Source organism: Arachis hypogaea, chromosome 14 (assembly GCF_003086295.3).
Source record: "Arachis hypogaea cultivar Tifrunner chromosome 14, arahy.Tifrunner.gnm2.J5K5, whole genome shotgun sequence".
Classification (NCBI taxonomy): Eukaryota; Viridiplantae; Streptophyta; class Magnoliopsida; order Fabales; family Fabaceae; genus Arachis; species Arachis hypogaea.
In genome coordinates, this window is record NC_092049.1 from 32,222,985 (window position 1) to 32,244,245 (window position 21,261).

Below are 21,261 nucleotides of genomic sequence, written 5' to 3' on the forward strand. Positions count from 1 at the left end.
GGATAGGTAAGCAGCAGATGACAATGGTGTTTGATCATTTGACTCGAAAAAAACACAAGACAGAAAGAACAGGCTAATCGGTGAGGTGAAAAAGTATTAAAGGAGTGACAAAAAGAAAGAAAAAATGGCATAGAAAAAAAAGTGTAAAAGCTACGGTGATTTTACCGCAAGAAAAATAACCTATTCTCTTCAAACCATGGCTCTGATACCATGTTAGAAACAACAGACTAGACTTGAGAAAGGATTTGTATATTATTGAGTATATTCAAATTGTCTGTTCAAGTTGTATGGAATGATACAATATAGAATTGTATTTATAAATATTAAGAGAATCGAAATAATAAAGACGTAATATCTTATAATAAATATTCAAATATGTTAAATAATACTAATTAATCCTAACGGATCTTAATTATATTCTAACATGGACTTGAAGTTTTGTTTCGTTGAACTTACAACGTTTATGACTGCTACCGATTGGGTTGAGTTCAGAGGCATGGGTAACTTGGCAATTGCGGGTCATGTAGGTTGCTTTCTTTTTATCGATTCTTCTTTTACTTTCTAAAGATAATGAGCCTTTTTTTTTTTTTGAGGTTTGGGCTTGATTTTAAAATTTAGAAAAAGATTATGTTAAAAATATGTAAATATAAAATAATAGGTTGAGGCGAATCTATAATTAATTTTTGCAATTCCATTGAAAGGATGCTTTATGTGAAAGTTCCATAAAATACTTTAACTAAAAATTAATAGCCAACTTGGAATTCTTCATATTGTAGTATATGGCAATACTAAAAATTACAAAGAAGCAAGCACTACTTATGAAAACCTAAGTAATGCCAATAAGTTCATCTTCCATATATTTAACTACAAAAGACCAAATCATACCAATACTTAAGAACAACATAGAGAGCTCCATTACAACACCTTTTGCCATAATCAAAGAAATAAGTCCACAATCCAACCATAAGCGCAGCTTCCCTTCATGTGATAGTAATAACTAATAATAAGCCACATATTTACACCAAAATGCCAATGAAAACCCTATTTTTGCAAACCAAAAGTAATCAAGCGGGCGAAAGATCTCCACCGCAGCTCCTTCAATCACCACCAATGCTTCTAAAGTTCGATTCTTCTACCCTACTAAAGTTAACAAGGCACTACTTTAAAAAAGAAAATAATGCCTTGTTTTCTTCTCTTTTTGTATTTTTTTCTAGGAACTAATATATTTTCTTAGTCTAAAGAAACCGATATAATTATTAAGTTTTCAATCTTATAAAGATTTGTTACTTTGAGTTTTAATTTTTGTAAGATTCTTTCTCTGATTTTAGTGGTCATAGTTTATCTTCGTCAATTGCTGACATTGTAAGATAAGTTAAAACATTTAACTTTATCATATCAGCATTTAACCAAAGCAAACTACAACTAAAATCAAATATTTTTTACAAAAATCAACTAAAATCACAAATTTTAGAGAAGTTGAAAACTTATTTGACTATAATATCATGACCACATAGAATCTGCATAAGAGGTATGGTCAAGGCCCATGTCGATGTCAAAAATGGGCTTGGAGGGTGGGGAGGCACTATTGGTTGGGCTTTGGGGTTGGGTCCAGTAAGAGGAGGATGCAGTCTGGCGCACCCTGAGATGCACAGCCTCAGCCTGAGCCACAGCCAATTGGATTTGCAACGCATCAATTTGTTGTTGAAGAGAAGAGATGGCTCCCACACAGCCATAAACAGGGTCCCTCACTCTTGCATTTGCCTCATACACCATGCTGCTCACTGCATCTCCTCTCTGATGCTCTGGTAGCTCCTGCAAAAATCTCTAACTTTGTTATTTTTAAATTCTCATGCATTAAACTTTGTATGTTGCCAAATGTTTGTGTTACTTTTTGTAAATTTCTTATTACATTTTAGTCTCTATTATAGAGTATTAGAATCTAGGTTGAATAGGTCTAACTCAACATTAAAGTTAGTTCAAGAATGAGAGATATCTTACACTAAGTTATTTAAAAGTAGCATTCTTGAGAGATTTATAATTTATAATATATTTTTTACACTTAAAAACAATTATTTGAAAAATGAACATTTGTACATAAGTGATATATTAAATCGAATATATTAGAATTAAAATTTAACAGGATTAATTCAATTCTAAAAGTTAGTTCAAGAAATGAGAAATGTCTCATGCTTAAAAATTATCTAAAAATTATAATCTTAAAAAATATAAGACTTATAATATAAAGCTGGCGCTTAAAAAATTGAGTCAGTCAAGTCTAAATATATGATAACCTACATAAACAACGTGTTCTATATTAGAACAGCATAATAAAATTAAACTCCTTAACTACATTACATCAACTTAATGCGTGTTCACATATCTTTCGTTAACCAAAAGCTAAGGACTTTGACAAAGAAATAAGCAATTCATTTTCTTTGCTTCATTAGAAAAATGGGCACCAAGCAGACAGCTTCACGTGGCGCAGAAGCAGAATTTGTTAGCTTCAAACCTCCCTCTTTTTTTTTTTTTTTAAATATTGTTAGAAAGTGAAGATATTGTTCTCAAAATCGCGTTGCTTGTTAACACTTGGTGCTTGACATTGAATCTGGATGCCAAAATCACGTTAAGGGACTCTAATTGGGTCACCCCAACCGGCAACCATATGATAGGAAATTAAACAAACTTCAAATACATATTTGGAATCCGAAGATGTTTGATAATTAAAAAAAATAGTAAAAAATAATCAAAATTTATTTAATAAAAATTAGATAAAATAAATTTTGACAATTTTTTTTGTCTTTCTAATATTATTTTTTTGAATAAATGTCATTTTGATCATTTCTAACAATTCAAAAAATTATTTAAGTGGCTCATATAAATAGTAAATTGTTATTGGGGTTTATGATCACTTAATCCAGTGACCATTTAAATTAATTACTTAAATAATCAAAAATCAATTAAAGATTTTTAAATTACAGAGAAACGTGTTGTCGTTTGAACAAAAATAAACGATAAAAACTGAAAAGGACATTTACGCTAAATATTTCAAATATACAATAATTAAACAAAGATAAGCACAAACCTTGTCAAAGTATTGGTTCTCTCTCCTTTCTTTTCTTTTTTTCTTTTTTAAATTCTTTGTAATTATATATTTTATACGAACCACATGGCAGACCAAAAGATGTGGGACAAATAGATAAGGACGTACCGTGAGATTTCAATGCGCCGAACGCCTAATTTTCTTTGGCTTTTCTAATTTTTCAAGTGCTACTAAAAAAGAAAAAAAAGTCATATATATGGTATGTGGTTTTGGCTAACTCCGAAATATTTTTTACCAATAACTCAAAAAAGTCAAAATCCTAGCTAACGCTAAAGAAAAAATAATAATTACTATATTTTTTATATTTTCTTTCAATTTTTATCAAAAGGGAAAAAAATAAAAAAATATTCACAAATATAATATATAAAACATTATTAAAAAAGATAAAGTCATGTTCTACTTTAGACTTTATTATCGTAAAATAAAATGGATGTTACTCAGAATAAATTTATATTCCATTTAATACTAACAAAGTAACAAAGTTAAAACAAGTATGTAAATATCGATTAAACTATGTTATTTTTGTCAAAATTAAACCAGACAAATTAATTGACCGAAAAATCGATAAACCAAAATTTGAATCGATCTAAATTAATATTCTTTTTTATAGAAATTGACTACAATACTCTTGTTATAAAAATTGACTAAAATATTTTTATTTTTATATATATATTTTAAAAATTCTAAATCCTAAATCCTAACCTATCACAGCATAGAGAAAAGAAAATGTTTAGAATTCTCAAAAAATATGTAGTAGAAGTATTTTAGTCATTTTCTATAATAGAAGTATTGTAAACATTTTTTATAAAAAAAAATAATTTAGATCGATTCAAAATTTGGTTTACTGACTTTTTAGTTAAATCAATTTGTCCGGTCTAATTTTGATAAAAATAATTTGATTTAATTGATTATATATGTTAAATTTTAATTGTTAAAAAAATATTTAAAAAAATATTTTAATAAGTATCATTATGTGACTGGCTTCCTTTTTCATTTACCTGTCTTATTTGCTGTTCTTTATCCAAATAGGGTGAAGAAGTCTATTATTTCAAGAGTCTTACTAACTTGTGTATTGAAAGTACATTTTAAAAGTATTACAAGAAAAATGCTTTATCAAAAAATATTAAAAAAAATATTTTTATTTTAATGTATTAAATATATTAAAAAAAATTATATTATTACTCTTAAAATATATGAAAAAAGCATAAGTTAGTTAAATTCTGCGTTAGTCTATCTTCAACTTTCATATAAGTCATTACTAGTGTTATAACGACGGATGAGTGATAATCTACCAATCCCCTGAATATATAAAACAAAATAAATACATAAAAATATTATTCAGTTCCTTTTAAATTAAATTCTTTACAAATGCTATTAGCATATCATTTGTTGAAAAACTATATTATAATAACCACTAGTGAGTGATCCTACAACAATAATGTTCCTCAAGCCTCAACAATAGTAAAAATAAAAAATAAAATAAAAAAATGCATGGGGAAATAATAATGGTTAAAGATGATGATGAATTGAAGAAGAAACCTGAAGCATCTTGTTGACATTGCTGGCACCAAAGACCTTATGCACATTTGCAAACTTGTGAGGCTCGTCGGCCGGGAAATACGGCGCAAAGACGCAATCCACGGCGCACCTTCGGCGGAGAAGCTTGCATGCAGCACAAGGTGAGGCTGAACCCTGCTTCCTACCACCCTCTTTCATATCGAAACTATAAATGAAAAATGTACGGCCTTAAGTTAATGAAGAAAAAGAAGAAGAAATAATGTATTGGGAGTCAAGAAAAGAAGGAGAATGAGAAAGAGACACAAATAAGAGAGGGCGTGTGGTAGTTGTAGGGACTAGTAGGGGTGAAGAATGCCCTTTCATTATATAACCAAAGGAAAGGCCAAAAGCTATAACTTAAGATTGTTGGACATTTATGTGGGTCCAATCATGTATTCATGTTTCCTTCTTTTATTTTTTAATTATTTATTTTTACATTCGACCGGTATTCTAAGATTGTTGGACTAATCTCTCCGGTTCGTTGATATATATAATAACCTAACGATATAAAGAAATTTTATAACTAACATATCATTTAAACTCTTAAATTTTTTTTATATGACAAATTAAAAATTAATTCGTTATAAATTATAATTATATTTAAAAATTTGTTATTAATTAATAATTTATTACATACACAAGATAGAATTTAAACCAACGACATTTATTTAAGTAGATTAATGAGTTAATCACTAAATTAATTCAAATAATTTTTACTTTTTTTTTGTCGGATAAATTTAGCAGTCTCTGACTTTAAGCATTACAACACCACAATTCATCCACATTATACATTCACACATATGGAGACAGAGACTAAAACAGAGATATAAAGACACAAAATCATGTTTAGCATATGATATATTGATAAAAATATTGTGTCCAAAGATACTAAATTAGTGTATTTTATGACTTTTTTGACCGGGACAGAGACACTAATAAAAAACACAACTTATTTTTTTTATTATTCATATCAAAATTTCATAATTATATTTTTTATCATTATATTTTTCTGCTCAAATTTTTATATGAAAAAAGGAGAGTAAATTGGACTTTCTATGTGTTCATAACACGCAGCAGAAGAAAAGAAAGTAATCCTAAAAATCTATTTTGTGCTTAAATTTTATTCTAATATGTCAGGTCTAAATATCTGAGTACGCTAGTAAAAACAAATTTTTTCCTTCGATGGTACAGAAGGTGCTATGCGTATTCACATCGAGACTAATCTTTACTGTCAACTCTTTGATCAACTGATATCTTATCTGAATTAAGAAACTTCTTGCACGCAACTCGTTACAAATCAACAAATTATTCTCTAACAATTAGACTCACATATCTTTGGGTATGTAGAGATAAAGGAATAAAAATTTTTGTGTGTTAGTGTATTTCTTCTACTCTTGTCATACATATATATAGTATCATATTTGTTATTGATTTCAAAACTGAATCATATCTTATCGTATTTCAAATTGAAATCTTATGAATCATATCATATCACAATTCCATTTGAAACAAAATCGGTTATGATCTCATCCAAATTTAAAATTTAAATCTAAAAATAGAATAACTAATTATTTCTGATTTTCATTTAATATTCTCAATTATCATATTATTATTATACAGTCTTGCTACACATACAAGCCTTTTTAGCAAACAAGTTCAAACAATTTAACCCTAAGTCAACAAAATCCACTCACATAACCCGCGCGTGAAATCACGTCGTTCCTCCTCCAACGTTTGTATCCCGCATTCCTCCTCCTCCTTCTTTGCATTCCTCCTTCTTTTTCTTCGCGTTTCTTCTTCTTTTTCTTCAAGTGTTTCACCTCTTCGTCGTTTTTTATTACTGCTATTGTTGCTGCATTTTTTTCGTCATTCTCTTTCTATTAATTTTGCAACATTATGTATTTTTTTCTTTGTTTAATTTTTTTACCCAAGAAGAATTATGAGAAAATAGAAGAAGAAGAAAAAGAGCTTTAAATTATGCAAAACTTATCAGTACAAATACACCGAAAATTCTTAACAATACACATAAATGTCTTTGTTTTGCACTAAAATTTGCTACAAATACACAAAAATATTCTTTAATGCTGTATTTTTTCTTCTTTTTTTTATTTTTCTTACTTTTAGTTGAATGAATATAGATTCATCCTCTTCTAAATAATTTTGTAGCATTATGTATTTTTTCTTTTTCTTTATTTGATTTTTTTTGTTTTTATTCTTGTTAAGAGAGTAAAACAAGAAGAAACTTGAGAAGATAAAATAAGAAGAAAAAGATAAATAAGAAAAAAAAAATAAAAATAATGATGATGATGAAAAAGAAGAGGAAGAAGCAGCAGAAGATCTGAGGAGGAAGAGAAAGAGTTTTGAATTATGCAGAATTTATCAGTACAAATATACCGAGAATATTTAACAATACACATAAATGTCTTAGTTTTACACCAAAATTTGCTACAAATACACAAAAATATTTTTTTAATGCAGCATTTTTTTCTTCTTTTTTTTCTTATTGTTTTCTTTCTTTTAATTGAATGAATGTAAGTTCATCCCCTTTCAAGTAATTTTGCAGCATTATGTATTTTTTCTTCTTCTTTGTTTGATTTTTTTGTTTTTATTCTTGTTAACAGAGTAAAACAAGAAGAAATGTGAGAAGGTAAAATAGAAGGAAAAGATAAATAAAAAAAAAAGATGATGATGATGATGATGAAAAAGAAAAAGAAGAAGCAACAAAAGATGAAGAGGAGGAAAGGGAAGAGTTTTGAATTATGCAGAACTTGTCAATACAATACACCGAAATTTCTTAACAATATACAAAAATGTCTTAGTTTTACACCAAAATTTGCTATAAATACACAAAAATATTTTCTTTAATGCTGCATTTTTTCTTCTTTTTTTTTTTCTTATTTCTTTCTTTCTTTTAGTTGAATGAATGCAGATTTATTCTTTTTCAAGTAATTTTGTAGCATTATATATTTTTTTATTTAATTTCTTTTTTTTTTATTCTTGTTAAGAGAATAAAATAAGAAGAAACTTGAGAAAATTCTATGGCAAAAATTTTGGATCAGGTAACGTCATCAATATAGCAAAAATTCTATGATAACGATAACAATAACGACGATAACGATAACGACAATACGTATAAGAAGAAGACGACGATGATTATAACAATGATGATCATTATAATGAAGATGATGGAGGAGAAGGAGGAAAAGGAAGGAGGAGAAGAAAGTCCAATAAGAAAAGAAAGAGGAAGATGAGGAGGAGGAAGAGGTGATGGTGGTGGTAACGACAATAATAAAAGAGAAAAATCAACGAAAAAAAGGAGAAGAAGAAGAAGACAAAGGAGTGACGAAGAAAAAGAAGAAGGAGGAGGAGAAGAAGAAGAACGTGCAGCAAGACTGTAAGTGTAAATAACTTGTTTGACTTGCTTGGTTAAATGATTTGTACGTAGAGATTAATTGATTGTTATATTCTTGGTGCTAAGTAATAATATTCTATTTGAATTAATATAATTATTTATTTTATAAAATTAAAATAATAATTAAATAATTCTACAACAAAGATTAGAATACTCGTTAGTGTGTTACTCCATAGGTTCAACACTATGCGAATAGTTAATTAGTCAAACTAAATTTACTAATCAAGGTTGGCGTCTAGCAACACTCCTCGACGACCCGTGAATGAAAAAGAAAAAGAAGAAGCAAAAGTATAATTGCTTCCATCTTTTCACTCTTGGTTAACCTTTTATATTTAGAGAATGATTTAATTGTCAAACTCTAACTTGTTACTATTATTATAATAAACTGTGAATGACCTAAAATACGCATTTCTTCATTCATTCAATCTCCTTGGTCAAGATTTTATTAATCTCAGTCATTATAATCATAGAGCTCAAATTCTTTATCGAGAGTTGATGAACTTTTAATTGACTAATCACTAATTTTACAAGTATTTATTAAATTATACTAATATCCATTCAACTAGCACCCTAAGGTATTAGGTGTCCGGAATCAAAGTATAATAAATACATTGTTAATTACTAGGGATAAGTACTTTTTTCGTCCCCAAGGTCTGGCGTCAAAATCAAAATTGTCCCCGACCTTTTTTTCTTATTAAAATCATCCTCAACGTTACAAAACATTATAAAATCGTCTTTTTCTACTTCAATTTTATTTTTTTTACCAAATTACCCTTATTAAATAATAAAAATAATTAAAAAATTAAAAACAAAACCTAACCCCCCCAACTCCCTCACCGTAACCCCCACCCCTCACCCCCTCACCGTAACTAGGGGTGGCAAGCGGGGAAGCCCGCCCCGCCAGAAGCCCGCCATTTGGCGGGCTGGCCCGCCCCGCCCCGCCTAGTGAGGCGGTCCCAGAATCCTAGCCCGCCCCGCCTAACGGCGGGCTGGCGGGCCGGCGGGCTAAGCCCGCCAAATATCCTCTTTTTTTTTTTTTACTTTTAACTATTAAATAATATATATAAAGATATAAAAAAAATCTCTTTTGTTTTTTACTTTTAACTATTATAATTTCTAAAAGTATAAACAAATTATAATTTTTGTATTCACAAACATTAAAGTCTTTGTAATTATAAATATTGTTTCCAAAGCAAAATAAACATAATCCAAAACATAATTAACAATATTATCTCTAAAACAAAACAAACATAATCTAAAACACCCAATTTTCATCTTCATTCTCTTGTAAGTTGGGTTGGGGAAGTTGGGTTTTGGTAAAAAAAATTATAAAAATACCCCTTGCTAAAAAAAGACTAAGCTCGGCGGGGAAGCCCGCCCCGCCCCGCCAAAGCCCGCCAAAACCAGCGGTTTTAGCGGTGCGGGTTAAGCGGGCTTTTGCTATTTGGCGGTCCCAATTTTCCAGCCCGGCCCACCTTTTTTGGCGGGTTACGCGGGCCGGCCCGGCGGGTTTAGGCCCGTTTGCCACCCCTAACCGTAACCCCCACCCCTCTCACCCCCTCACCCCTTTCTTCATCACCACTAACCCAGTAACCCCCAATTTTCTTCTTCATCACCAAACCTCTTACCATCTTCTTCATCACCAAGCCTCTTTCTCTCTCCCTCCCTCCCCAAAACTCTTACTCTCCCTCATCATTTATCCCTAATCACAAAATAAATAAAAAATTCAGCAACAACATCAATCACAAAATTAGCAACAATCCATCATCAATCATGTATATGTTCTTTAAAAATTAAAAAAAGACAAAAAAAAAAAAATAGGAAGAGCGAAGAACAGAGAAAGAAAAGGAAGCCTTGGCCAATCTTCTTCTACTCTTCACCATCACCTCTTTTCCTTCGCACCTCCTCATTCTCCCTTTCCTCACCATCATCACCACTGCCACCATAGCCAAATCATCATCATGCAATTACTATAATAAGAAGCAATTACTAATTTACTATAATCAAAATCAGTATCACCAATAATAAATTAACAACAACAATTGTGAAGGGTGAATCAACAATGGTGAAGTAACAACAAAAACAAAAATAGAAGCAGAAGTAGAAGTAGAAGGCAGAAAGCAAAAGCAGAAAAGCAGAGGCAGCGACGGAGAGTCGGGAGCTGGACGGCAGTGGCAATACCTCCATGCAAGCTTGCGGCGGCGGGCTGGACACAGGGGCGGCGGCGGGTGCACCTCCGAAGCAGCCCAAACGACAACATGAGGGGGTGGGGTTACGGTGAGGGGGTGAGGGGGTGGGAGTTACGGGTGAGGAAATGGGGTGAGGGGGTTAGGGAATGGGAACTGATGATGATGATGATGATGGGATGGGATTTGGGGTTAAGAGTCAGAGAGTAGGAGGAAGGAAAATTGGGGGTGGGTTTGGGGTGGGGGGAGAGACGAAGAGATGTTGGGTGTGGGTGGGGTGGGGTTTTATTTTTTAATATTATTTTTATTAATAGTTAAGGGTAATTTGGTCCAAAAAAATAGAAAAGGACGATTTTATAACGTTTTGTAACGTTGAGAATGATTTTAATAACAAAAAAAGATTAAGGACGAAATTGATTTTGACCCCAGACCTTGGGTACGAAAAAAGTACTTATCCCTAATTACTATGATAGTCGCAGGGCAAAAAAACTCTATATGCACCATCTATTGACAAATATGCGGTAATTATAACTATTAAAAATTCTCAAAGTAAGTCCGTTCAATGGTCATATCTCTATATGTACCATCAATATATATAATTTAATAAATAAGATATATTAATTTTCATCCAATAAAGACCATTATATATATTGATCTATCTGAACTGTTAATATCTTTCTTAATAATCCTATGACCAAGAATAGTTTATATTAAATTATAAAAAATTTTTCTTTCATTATTATAATCACTGTTATAATAATAAATATCTAAATTTAATCAAAGATTTTATTATATTAATTTTTTAATATAATAACATTAATAAATTATTTGATACATAATAGATTGAATTATAGTCATACAATTTATTCTCAACACTTTTATAATTTTTTTTTGTTTATTACCAACTAAAATATAAGAACAATAATTTTTATGTCTCTATTTTTTATTTTATGTCTTATTCTTAATATTTTGTCGTATCTTATTTTCAATGTAACCTTAAGAATTCCATTCACTATTTGATATATGCCATGATTCAAACCTATATATACAGCATATTAAGAGAGACATAATTTATCTCTCCAACTAAGCCTCTGCTGCAAGTTGTCTTTACTACTTGACTAAGAAGTTGTTGGCTTTCATTTATTATTTATTTGATCTTTTAACTTCTATGAAACTTATAATTATTTAAAGATTTTACTCATTTAAAATGACAAAATATTATTATCTCTTTTAAGTATTAACCATGCATGTTTTTCATTCTATAATATTTGGATTTTAGACTATTGATTAAGAAAGTTTACCATTTAAGTAATACAATGTTAGTTTTTATTTATTTGTTAATTTGATAGTTTTTCCATTTCTGAAAAAAAAAAAAGAAAAAAAGAAAAGAGATTCGGTTCTAGTTACTTAACCTTAGCCTTAATGTGGATGCCTTTGTTCTTTATTTTATTTGCTTGTGTACAAACTGCTAGCAGCTATTTGACTTTGCTCCTATCTAATTTGAGAGTTTTGTGTAATAAGCCTTGTAAAAGATGCATGGGTGAGTCAAGATAAGGAGAAAAACTAAAAGTAAAGTATATGAGAGAAGATCAGAAACAAGGCGAAATATACAGAAATTAATTACTATACTATGGAAACAATGTGGAATCTGGCTTGAAGTACTGTAATATTTATTATTTTTTGATGGATTTGCTAAGAATAGAGATCATATAGACAAGAGGACTTTAATTAATTACTTTACTTCTTTCAAAAAAAAAAAATTGTAATTACTTTACTTTACATGCATTCACCGAGAAAAGTGAGAGTCAAAAAAGGGAGCGACCCAAATCCACACTCACCCAGATTTGATGGAGATCAAAGGAATATAATGAGAAACACAATTAATCACATACATTATTCAATTCCCAGAGATTAATAAGGATGTTCCGGCAGCCGCTTTTGTTGTCACACACTTTTCTCTCACAACTAAATAAGTGTTTTATTAAGGAGTCTTAATATAATGCAAGGATAAGAAATTGGGTAATAATCTCTTTTAGATTAAGTTGTTTTTGTTAAGTACAAAAGTCTCATCATCTTAAAGGTGAGTAGAAAACATTTCAAAATAACAAGAAATAAAAGAAAAAAAATAGAAAAGGACATACAGAATTTAATTTTAATATAAAATAATATATATATATATATATATATATATATATATATATATATATGTGTGTGTGTGTGTGTTAATAGTCAATTTTGTCCCCGAAAGTGTCATCGATCTCCATTTTCGTCCCCGAAAGTCAAAATTAATCAAAAACGTCCTCGAAAGATACCCGTGTTGATCACGTTCGTCCTTCCGTCTTCTCGGTTGATGAGATGGCAAACGGCCGCTTACGTGGCACGTTAACTGCCAAGTTGGCAGTGAAGCAGGACGACGTCGTTTTGATTGAGTGAGGCAGAAGCGTTGAAACGTCGCCGTATTGTGTTCTGAAGAGGTTTTGAAACGTTGCGATGCCTTACCCCTGTCTCATATCAACCATCGCTCTGTCTTTCGCTCCAAAAGGTGTCGTCTCCCACAAGGTATGCCCTAAGTGTGGAACCGAAGCTCTGTACCACCCTGACAAGGATCGTTAGTGCTGCTAGACGATTACAGTGGAAAGGCTTTGGCCGTTGAATGCAGAGTAGATGTTATACTGGAGCAGCATTGCTAGTAAAAGAAGGCATTGAGACATTGAGAGGTAAGGAACTCATAATATCATTTCTTACTTATTCTGTGATGTGGTGTATTGTTACTATGGTGGTGTTAGTGTTCGTCTGATTTAGGGTTTATTAGTATTGTTTTAGCATTTTCGTGTATGAGATTGTGTTAGTTTGTATGGCTCTGTGACAGTAGTCAGTGATGTTTGAATTTAGTGATGGTTCTGTTGCATGTTTTTTTTTAGGTTAAAGGTTGATTGGTACCAACTGGGTGTACTAGGTGGTGATTGATACAGAACAGTTGTTGCTGGTCATGTTTGTTTATGCTGTTTTGGTGTTTGTTATTGTAGATGGAGGGTCCTCCCATGACGTTTGTTTTTCACCATGGTGGGTTGTTTAGGACGGGTGAGGATGGAGACATGGTTTATGAACCTGATAACACAGAGGTATTGATGGGTGTTGAGGGAGACACACTTGATGTGTTTTTTGTTAGGGGTTACTATAAGGAGCTGGGATACATTGAGGCTGGCAATTGTTGGTGGAAAGTTCCTGGAGTTCCAATTCCATCTGGGTTGAAGAAGTTGGTGACAGATGCTGACTTGATTGCAATGTGCAAGGATTGTAGGAGGAACCACCATTTGATCAACCTATACTTTGAGGACTGCATCTCACAGCCCTGTGTAGTGGACAACATAGGAGAAGGTGTAGCTCTTCTGGAAGCAGGAACTAGTAAGAAGAAGAAGTTCAGTTCCCAGACCAAGATGCACCACTCCCAACCTGTGAAAACTCTCACAATGAACGACCCTCAGCCAAAGAAACCAACCTATGAGCCCACTAAGGCAGCCTCACAGCCCAGTAGGCCCAAAGCTCAGCCTAGTAAGCCCAATTCTCAGCCCACGAAGCCAGCCTCACGACCCAGTAAGCCCAAGAAGCCTTATTCTCAGCCCACCAAACCAACACATCAGGCCTTAAAGACCACCTCTCAGCCCATAAAGACTCCCTTGCAGTCAACAAAACTCCACCCTCAACAAACCAAAACTAACAATCAGGGGAAGACAGTCCCACATCATTCCAAAACATCCTCTTAACTAGCCAAAAACCCAGAAAGTAATAAGAAGAAAGGAAATACCAGTGCATGCAGAGTAACAATATGCGGAAGAACTGTAAGAGAAGGTCCCATCCAGGATGAAGATTCTGACTCTCATGACTCGTATGAGAGTACTGAAGATGAGTTGTACAAGCCTCCAAAAGTTCTAGGAGACAGTTTATACAGCAGTGAAAGTGATAGTGACAGTGGAAAAGGCTCACAAAGAAAGCAAAAGCAAGCTGAAGCAAAGGAGAAGCATAGGCCTCCTAAGTCTAGACTAGCAGATAAAGAAATTGACACTGATGACTCAAGTTATGAGGGTTTCGAAGATGAAGAAAGCTCTGAATCTGGTAAGCTCTCAATCTGGATTGCTATTGTTTTAATATTTCATTTGGCCAAATTTTAATGTCTTTCATGTTATGATTTGGTAGATGCAGACGAAGATGATGATGATCTTGGAAGTTTCTCAGATCCTGACTCATGGCATTCAGAGGATTCGGGGAAGGAGTTAGACTCTGATGAGGAGACACCTACTGTTTATCCCCAGTATAATGAAAAAACCAAATTTGGAAACCTGAAGTTTGAGGTTAGTATGACTTTCAAATCAAAAGCTGAATTTATACAAGCCACTAGGGATTACACTATCCAGTGGGGCAGAAATATATTATTTACCAAGAATGATAGAGTTAGGGTTAGAGCTGTTTGTAAGTCAGATGATTGTCCATGGGTGGTTTATTGTGCTTGTAACAGTAAAGACTTGTCTTGGCAAATTAAAACGCTAGTTGATAATCACACCTGTCCTAAAAAGAGGAAAAATAGGGCTGCAACCCAAACCTGGACACTTAGCAAGCTAGTACCTAAGCTTAGAAAGCCCAACTATGAAGCATCGAGAGGTGTATGATTGGTTTGTCCGAAAGTGTAATGTGTACCTCAATAGCACATGCATCACCAGGGCACTAAAAGCTGCTAGGAAAATTGTAGAGGGTGATGAGATAGCCCAGTATGGGTTGGTGTGGGATTATGCAAACGAGTTACTTACTAGCAATCCAGGATCCAGAGTGCAAGTTGGTGTGATCCCAATGCCTGAGAGTCCTCCACTATTTGATCGGTTCTATGTGTGTCTTGATGCCTGCAAGCGGGGGTTTAAGGTAGGTTGTAGACCTCTAATTGGACTAGATGGCGCATTTTTGAAGACACTACACGGAGGACAAATTCTTACTGCTTGCGGACAAGATGCTAACAATCACATCTTTGTGATTGCCTATGCAATTGTCAGTGTAGAAAACAAGGATAACTGGCAATGGTTTCTTGAACTGCTTCACAGTGATCTAGGTGACTACAAAGAGCACAAATGGTGCTTCATCTCAGATATGCAGAAGGTAATGATTTCTGAAAGGACTAATTTGATTTACTAAATATTCTTTGAAGGACTAGTTTGATTTAATGAATTCAATGTTGAGGACGAAAATGATTTAATATCTTTTCGTGTTTGGTCTTTTCGTGCAGGGTTTAATCCCTGCTGTTCAGGAAGTTTTTCCAAGAGTTCACCACCACTTCTGCGTGTGGTATTTGTGGCGCAATTTCTCGAAACAATGGGGTAGTTGTGAGTTAAAAGACCTTGTGTAGGAATGTGCAAGGTCAAGGACAACAGCTGAATTTGACAGAAACATGAAGAGAGTTAAGTTGATCAACGAGAAAGCTTGGCAGTATCTTGATAAATGGCCAAAAGAGGCATGGACGAAGGCGCATTTCAGTGAGGTTCCGAAAGTGGATAACATATACAACAATGCCTGTGAGTCATTCAATGCAAAGATCAAACACGAAAGGAGTAAGCCTATCCTGACCCTGGCTGAGGAAGTTAGGAGAATCATCATGAAGAGTATGGTTGATAACAGAAAGAAGTTGCAGAACTACCAAGGAATTCTCCCTCCTGTTCAGCAAAGTAGGTTGGAAGCTATGACAGTGCTGTCCCGCCATTGGGCTCCTCAGTGGCCTGGTGATGAAAAAGAAGAGTTGTACGAAGTGCATGGCTGGCCGACGAATATGGTGGTTGACTTGGGCAAGCACACATGCACCTGCAGGTTTTGGCAACTTACAGGTAACAACTTTCTTCCCTTACTTAATTAACAATGTCTTCATTCATGATATTATATTTACTGTATCAATTTGTTTGGCTTGATAGGAATGCCGTGTATGCATGCAATATCGGCAATACAAGATAAGAATGACAAGAGACCTGAAGAATATTGCCATGAGTGGTTAAAGATGGAAGCGTATAAGCGTACCTACTGTTTTAATGTCAATCCGGTTAAGGGGCAGGATCTATGGGAAAAAACGCCACATCCATCACCAGTCCCACCCCCAGTGAAGCCTAAACCTGGGAGGCCAACAAAGAAGCGAAGAAGGGACAAAGAAGAACAACCTAGTGGGTCAAAGACAAAAATGAAAAGAAAATACAACCCAATCCGGTGCATGTACTGCGGTGAGGTTGGACACAACAAAAGAGGGTGCGCAAAGAAAAAGGCTGTGGATGCTGAGGAACATGCCAAGCAGATGCAGCTACAATTGGCAGTTGTTACCCCTGCTCCACAAGGTGCTGAACCCTAAGTAAATGCTGCCCCTACTGATACTGACATTGGTACAGAAGCTGAGGCACCTATGCCTTCACTTCCATCACCCACTCAGGCTGACTCAGAGAGTGACAGCAGTGACTCGGAATGCATCCCACCAACCCAGGAGCCCCTAAAGGTAGTATCATCTATCATCACTCCTAAAAAAATTTGGATGTAGCCTAATCATGTAACAAACTCATTTGCTACTGAATCATACAAGATCAATTGATTGGTAGGCCACCTAAGTTGCAAGTGATCAAAAGAAAAGCAAGGTTAATTTTCTCCCCTAAGCATATTGCAACTGGATCTATGGCTGTTTCTGATGAGACCATTAAAGGGACAAGTTCTGGAACTGCTAAGTGGCTGGAAAAATTCATGACCTTTGTGCCTACTCTAGGCTTCAAGGCTCCAAGGAAGACTGATGATAAAGTTTGATTTGTTAGGAATGTCTAGTTGTTGACTCATTTTGTGTATGAAACAACATTCTGTTTGTTGCTTTTGTGTGTGGTAATTTAGTCTATGGACAATGTATTTGTCAGTTAAGAACCTTATGACTTTGTTATGCTATTTCTCTATTAAGACAATGTGACAATTAGCCGTCAATGACAAGTTACTATTAACCTTACTTATTATCTTCATTTTGTTTATGCCTCAACATAATTCATGCAAACACAGAATTAGTTGCCAAACTTTATAAAATTATCCACATTTGACAGGAAATTGCTTCCATCTTCGAATAACTACTCCCATTCAAATCAACAATTTCAATACATCATTACATGTTCATACAGGATAACTGGGTTCATTTAGAAGTACATAAGAAACAACAAATTATCACAACTACTACAAATAGCAAAATCATTAGCAGTTTCAAAGCTCTAACTTCAGCTTCCACAGTGCCCAACTTTCATGCCACCTTCACCCTCCATTCATCATACTCACCTTCAACTCCATATCAGCTCCTGCATCTTTCTTTGTACCACACACACCCACTGCTTCAAATTCATCATTATCAACCCACTTAAAATAATTGCAATCACTGCCCTTCTGCAATTTCAGATGGGAGTAAACAAAAAAATCAGAGAACACCCAACAGAGGATAAGAACATGAAAAAGCTTTAACTTCCTTTACCATCACTCACCCGGTACCTTGGACATGCATGGAACAATCTATTCGGATTCTCCGCTGTCCCATATTTCTTAATCACAGTCTTCAGCCCACAGAAACATGATCCATCATGAGCATTCACCCTCATCCTTCGCATCGAAACACTGGATCCATGACTGTCGTGCGATGCATGTGACAAACTGCCACCACAACCACCATCTCCTCTCTCCATCCACACAGTCAGCCAGGGATTACGCCTCCTAGTTACCTCTACTGCCACCGAAAGTGATCACCTCGAAGTATTTATCGTTCGAATTGGGATTAGGGTTTCTAAACTCGAAGGACTAATTTGATGGCTTAAATATAACTTATCTTGTCAGCAACAACATCTTACACCCTGGCGTTGGCCAGCTTGGCAGTTAACGTGCCACGTAAGCGGCCGTTTGCCATCTCATCAACCGAGAAGACGGAAGGACGAACGTGATCAACACGGGTATCTTTCGAGGACGTTTTTGATTAATTTTGACTTTCGGGGACGAAAATGGAGATCGACGACACTTTCGGGGACGAAATTGACTATTAACTCATATATATATATATATATATATATATATATATATATATATATATATATATATATATATATATATATATATATATATATATATATCTAATTACCTAACAGCTGATCAGTAAAAATAAACCGTTTGTATATTAACCTGCATACCTGCATTTAATCTATTATTTAACTAGTTCAAACCACAATTGAGAATCCTATTTATTTGCTCTAGATAATGTGAACACACAAATGCATTTGCATGCACTTTTAGTTTTAGCAAAAGAAATCTCTACTTTTCTTCTAAGTAAGTTTATATTGGGTGTCCAAAGTCCAAGACCATGCAAACATATAGCAAGTGATCATCAATAACTGTGTGTTGACCAAACGTTTCATCAATTATATATTGATGATAGTTATGATATCTAAAATTTAGTGTCTAATTAATTGTTACAGCCCAGCCCAAGTGTTATGCGGGCCGACCCGACCCATAGGCCACCTGACCGGAACGGGCGGGCGCGAGACGCTCAACAACCGATCCAGACACGCGTCCTTTACAGTTCACTGCTACAGCTGTATTGGGAAGCTTCGAGGAAGGTGGGTCATCCCTCGCGGGACTCACTCCTAACATGGTATATATGGGGAGGGTCCTACCCCTTTTCCAAGGTACGTCCCTAGCACCCTGCACTTACTTCTCGCCTGCACACCTGACTGACTTGAGCGTCGGAGTGTCTTTGCAGGTGATACCCCCCTCCACACAGAGAGATCGGGAAGTCGGCTGTTCCAGCTCCATCTCAGCAACCCTGAACTAGGTGAAACCCCACCTTACCAACCGAAGGACTCCCCCGAACCGTCCTGTACCCGAGCTATCGTACATTGGCGTCGTCTGTAGGGACCGCCTAAATGGACGTCGTACAGGGTCCTAGAGAACCAGGCTGCGGGGCCGAGCCCAGACGGGAAGCCTCCGTGGCTTCCTTCCGGGAGCACACGAGGTCCCCTCTACGACGACCCGAGCCGTCTTCACGATCTCAAGAGAGACGCTCCTTTAGGGGAACAGGTAGCAATAGCGCCAGAATAATGCAGGAATTGCGTCACAGGATGCAGAACCTGGAATGCCAGCTGGCAGATCAGGAACACCGTCAACGAACTCCCGAACCAAGCTATTCCCGTTCTCCCGTGACACGGGGAAGAACTCCTCAGAGAAGTCGCTCCCGATGCACGCCTAGCCCACGATCTGAATCTGAAAGCATATGGGAGGAACAGGAATGCCCAAGAAGGCATCGTGACCTCGTGATATACACTCATCCTGAAAGGAGACGCGCCACAGAGCGGGACCGGGAAGACGGCGGAGAAAGGCCGAGGAGAACACGGCGACCCGTGATAATGGGCGCAACCCCATTTCATCGTTCCGTCCTCGAGGTCTGGCTACCAAAGCACTTTGATAAGCCGACGGACATGAGGTACGACGGAACCCAAGACCCCCAGGAGCATCTTACAGCCTTCGAGGCTAGAATGAACTTGGAGGGAGTAGGCGACGAAGTAAGGTGTTACACCTTCCCGGTCACTCTGGTGGGATCTGCAATACGGTGGTTTAACAGCCTCCCGCAAGGCTCTGTTGCCAGGTTTCGGACATTAGCCGCGCTTTCTTGGCCCAATTCACTACCCGAATCGCGAAGGCGAAACACCCGATCAACTTACTCGGGGTGACACAAAGGCCTGGCGAGCCGACCAGAAAATACTTGGACCAGTTCAACGATGAATGTTTGGAGATCGACGGGCTAACTGATTCGGTGGGCAGTCTGTGTTTGACGAATGGGCTCCTGAATGAGGATTTCAGGAAGCACCTCACCACGAAGCCGGTGTGGACAATGCAAGAGATCCAGAGTGTGGCTAGGGAATATATCAACGATGACGAAGTCAGTCAAGTCGTGGCAGCCAACAAGTGGCAGCCCGCCTACAATCAACCTCGGCAGCACGGTAGCGGAGAAAGGCTAAAGGAGCACGCCAGAGACGGCGGGCCGGACAAGACACCCAGGCCGTTTCCCCGAGTTGGGAAATTCACCAACTACACCCCCTCACCGTCCCCATCATAGAAGTTTATCAGCAGATAGCTGAGAAGGGAATTCTGTCGAAGCCACGACCTCTAAAGGACAGAACCGGGGGGAACAAGATCCTCTATTGTGATTATCATAAGGGCTATGGAAACAAGACACATGACTGTTTTGACTTGAAGGACGCACTAGAACAAGCGATCCGGGACAGGAAGCTGGCCGAATTCTCCCACCTCATCAGGGAGCCGAGGAGACAAGATCGCGATCGCGAGGGAGAGGACAAAACCCGCGCAGTGAAGCGACGTCATGAGCCAGAGGACAACGAGCACGGCCTTACCATAGTAAACATGGTAACAGCAAGAGACGCGGCTCCAAGGTCGAGGTTGACACACAGGAAGGACGCCAAAGTCCTGGCGGTCTCCTCGTCTCCTGCGCGAAACTCCAAGAGGGTTCCGCCAATCTCGTTTGGTCCGGAGGACCAATGGTTAGACGAGGTGTCAGAAAACCCTCCCATGGTCATCACGGCCAGAGTGGGAACCGGCCTCATTAAGCGGATCCTCGTAGACACCGGGGTTGACTCGAATATCATGTTTCGCAACGTGTTCGATGTCTTGGGTCTCCGGGATGCCGACTTAAGGACTCACCAACACGGTGTTGTAGGCTTGGGCGACCACTTCATCAAGTCAGACGGGATAATCTCCCTACCGGTATCCGTAGGACTAGGACAGGGAAGAAGATCGATAATGGCTGAGTTCGTGGTTCTGCGAGACTCCACAGCCTACAACGTCATCCTAGGAAGAAAGACTATCAACGATCTCGGGGCAGTGATCAGTAAAAAGATGTTGATAATAAAGTTCATCGCTGATGACGGATCCGTGGGATCCATAAAGGGAGACTTGGAAACGGCAGTCGCTTG

The 21,261-nt window shown here is 36.2% G+C and overlaps 1 protein-coding gene across 1 annotated transcript; it reads right to left on the bottom strand.

The window, feature by feature from the left end:
• Positions 1-737: 737 nt before the first annotated feature.
• On the bottom strand, positions 738-4,986 carry LOC112741934 (LOB domain-containing protein 4). Its single transcript, XM_025791125.2, has 2 exons — positions 4,640-4,986; positions 738-1,812 (listed from the first exon to the last, which is right to left on the bottom strand). The coding sequence occupies exons 1-2, from the start codon at positions 4,814-4,816 to the stop codon at positions 1,501-1,503; spliced, it is 489 nt and encodes a 162-aa protein (XP_025646910.1). The 5' UTR covers positions 4,817-4,986; the 3' UTR covers positions 738-1,500.
• Positions 4,987-21,261: the final 16,275 nt, after the last annotated feature.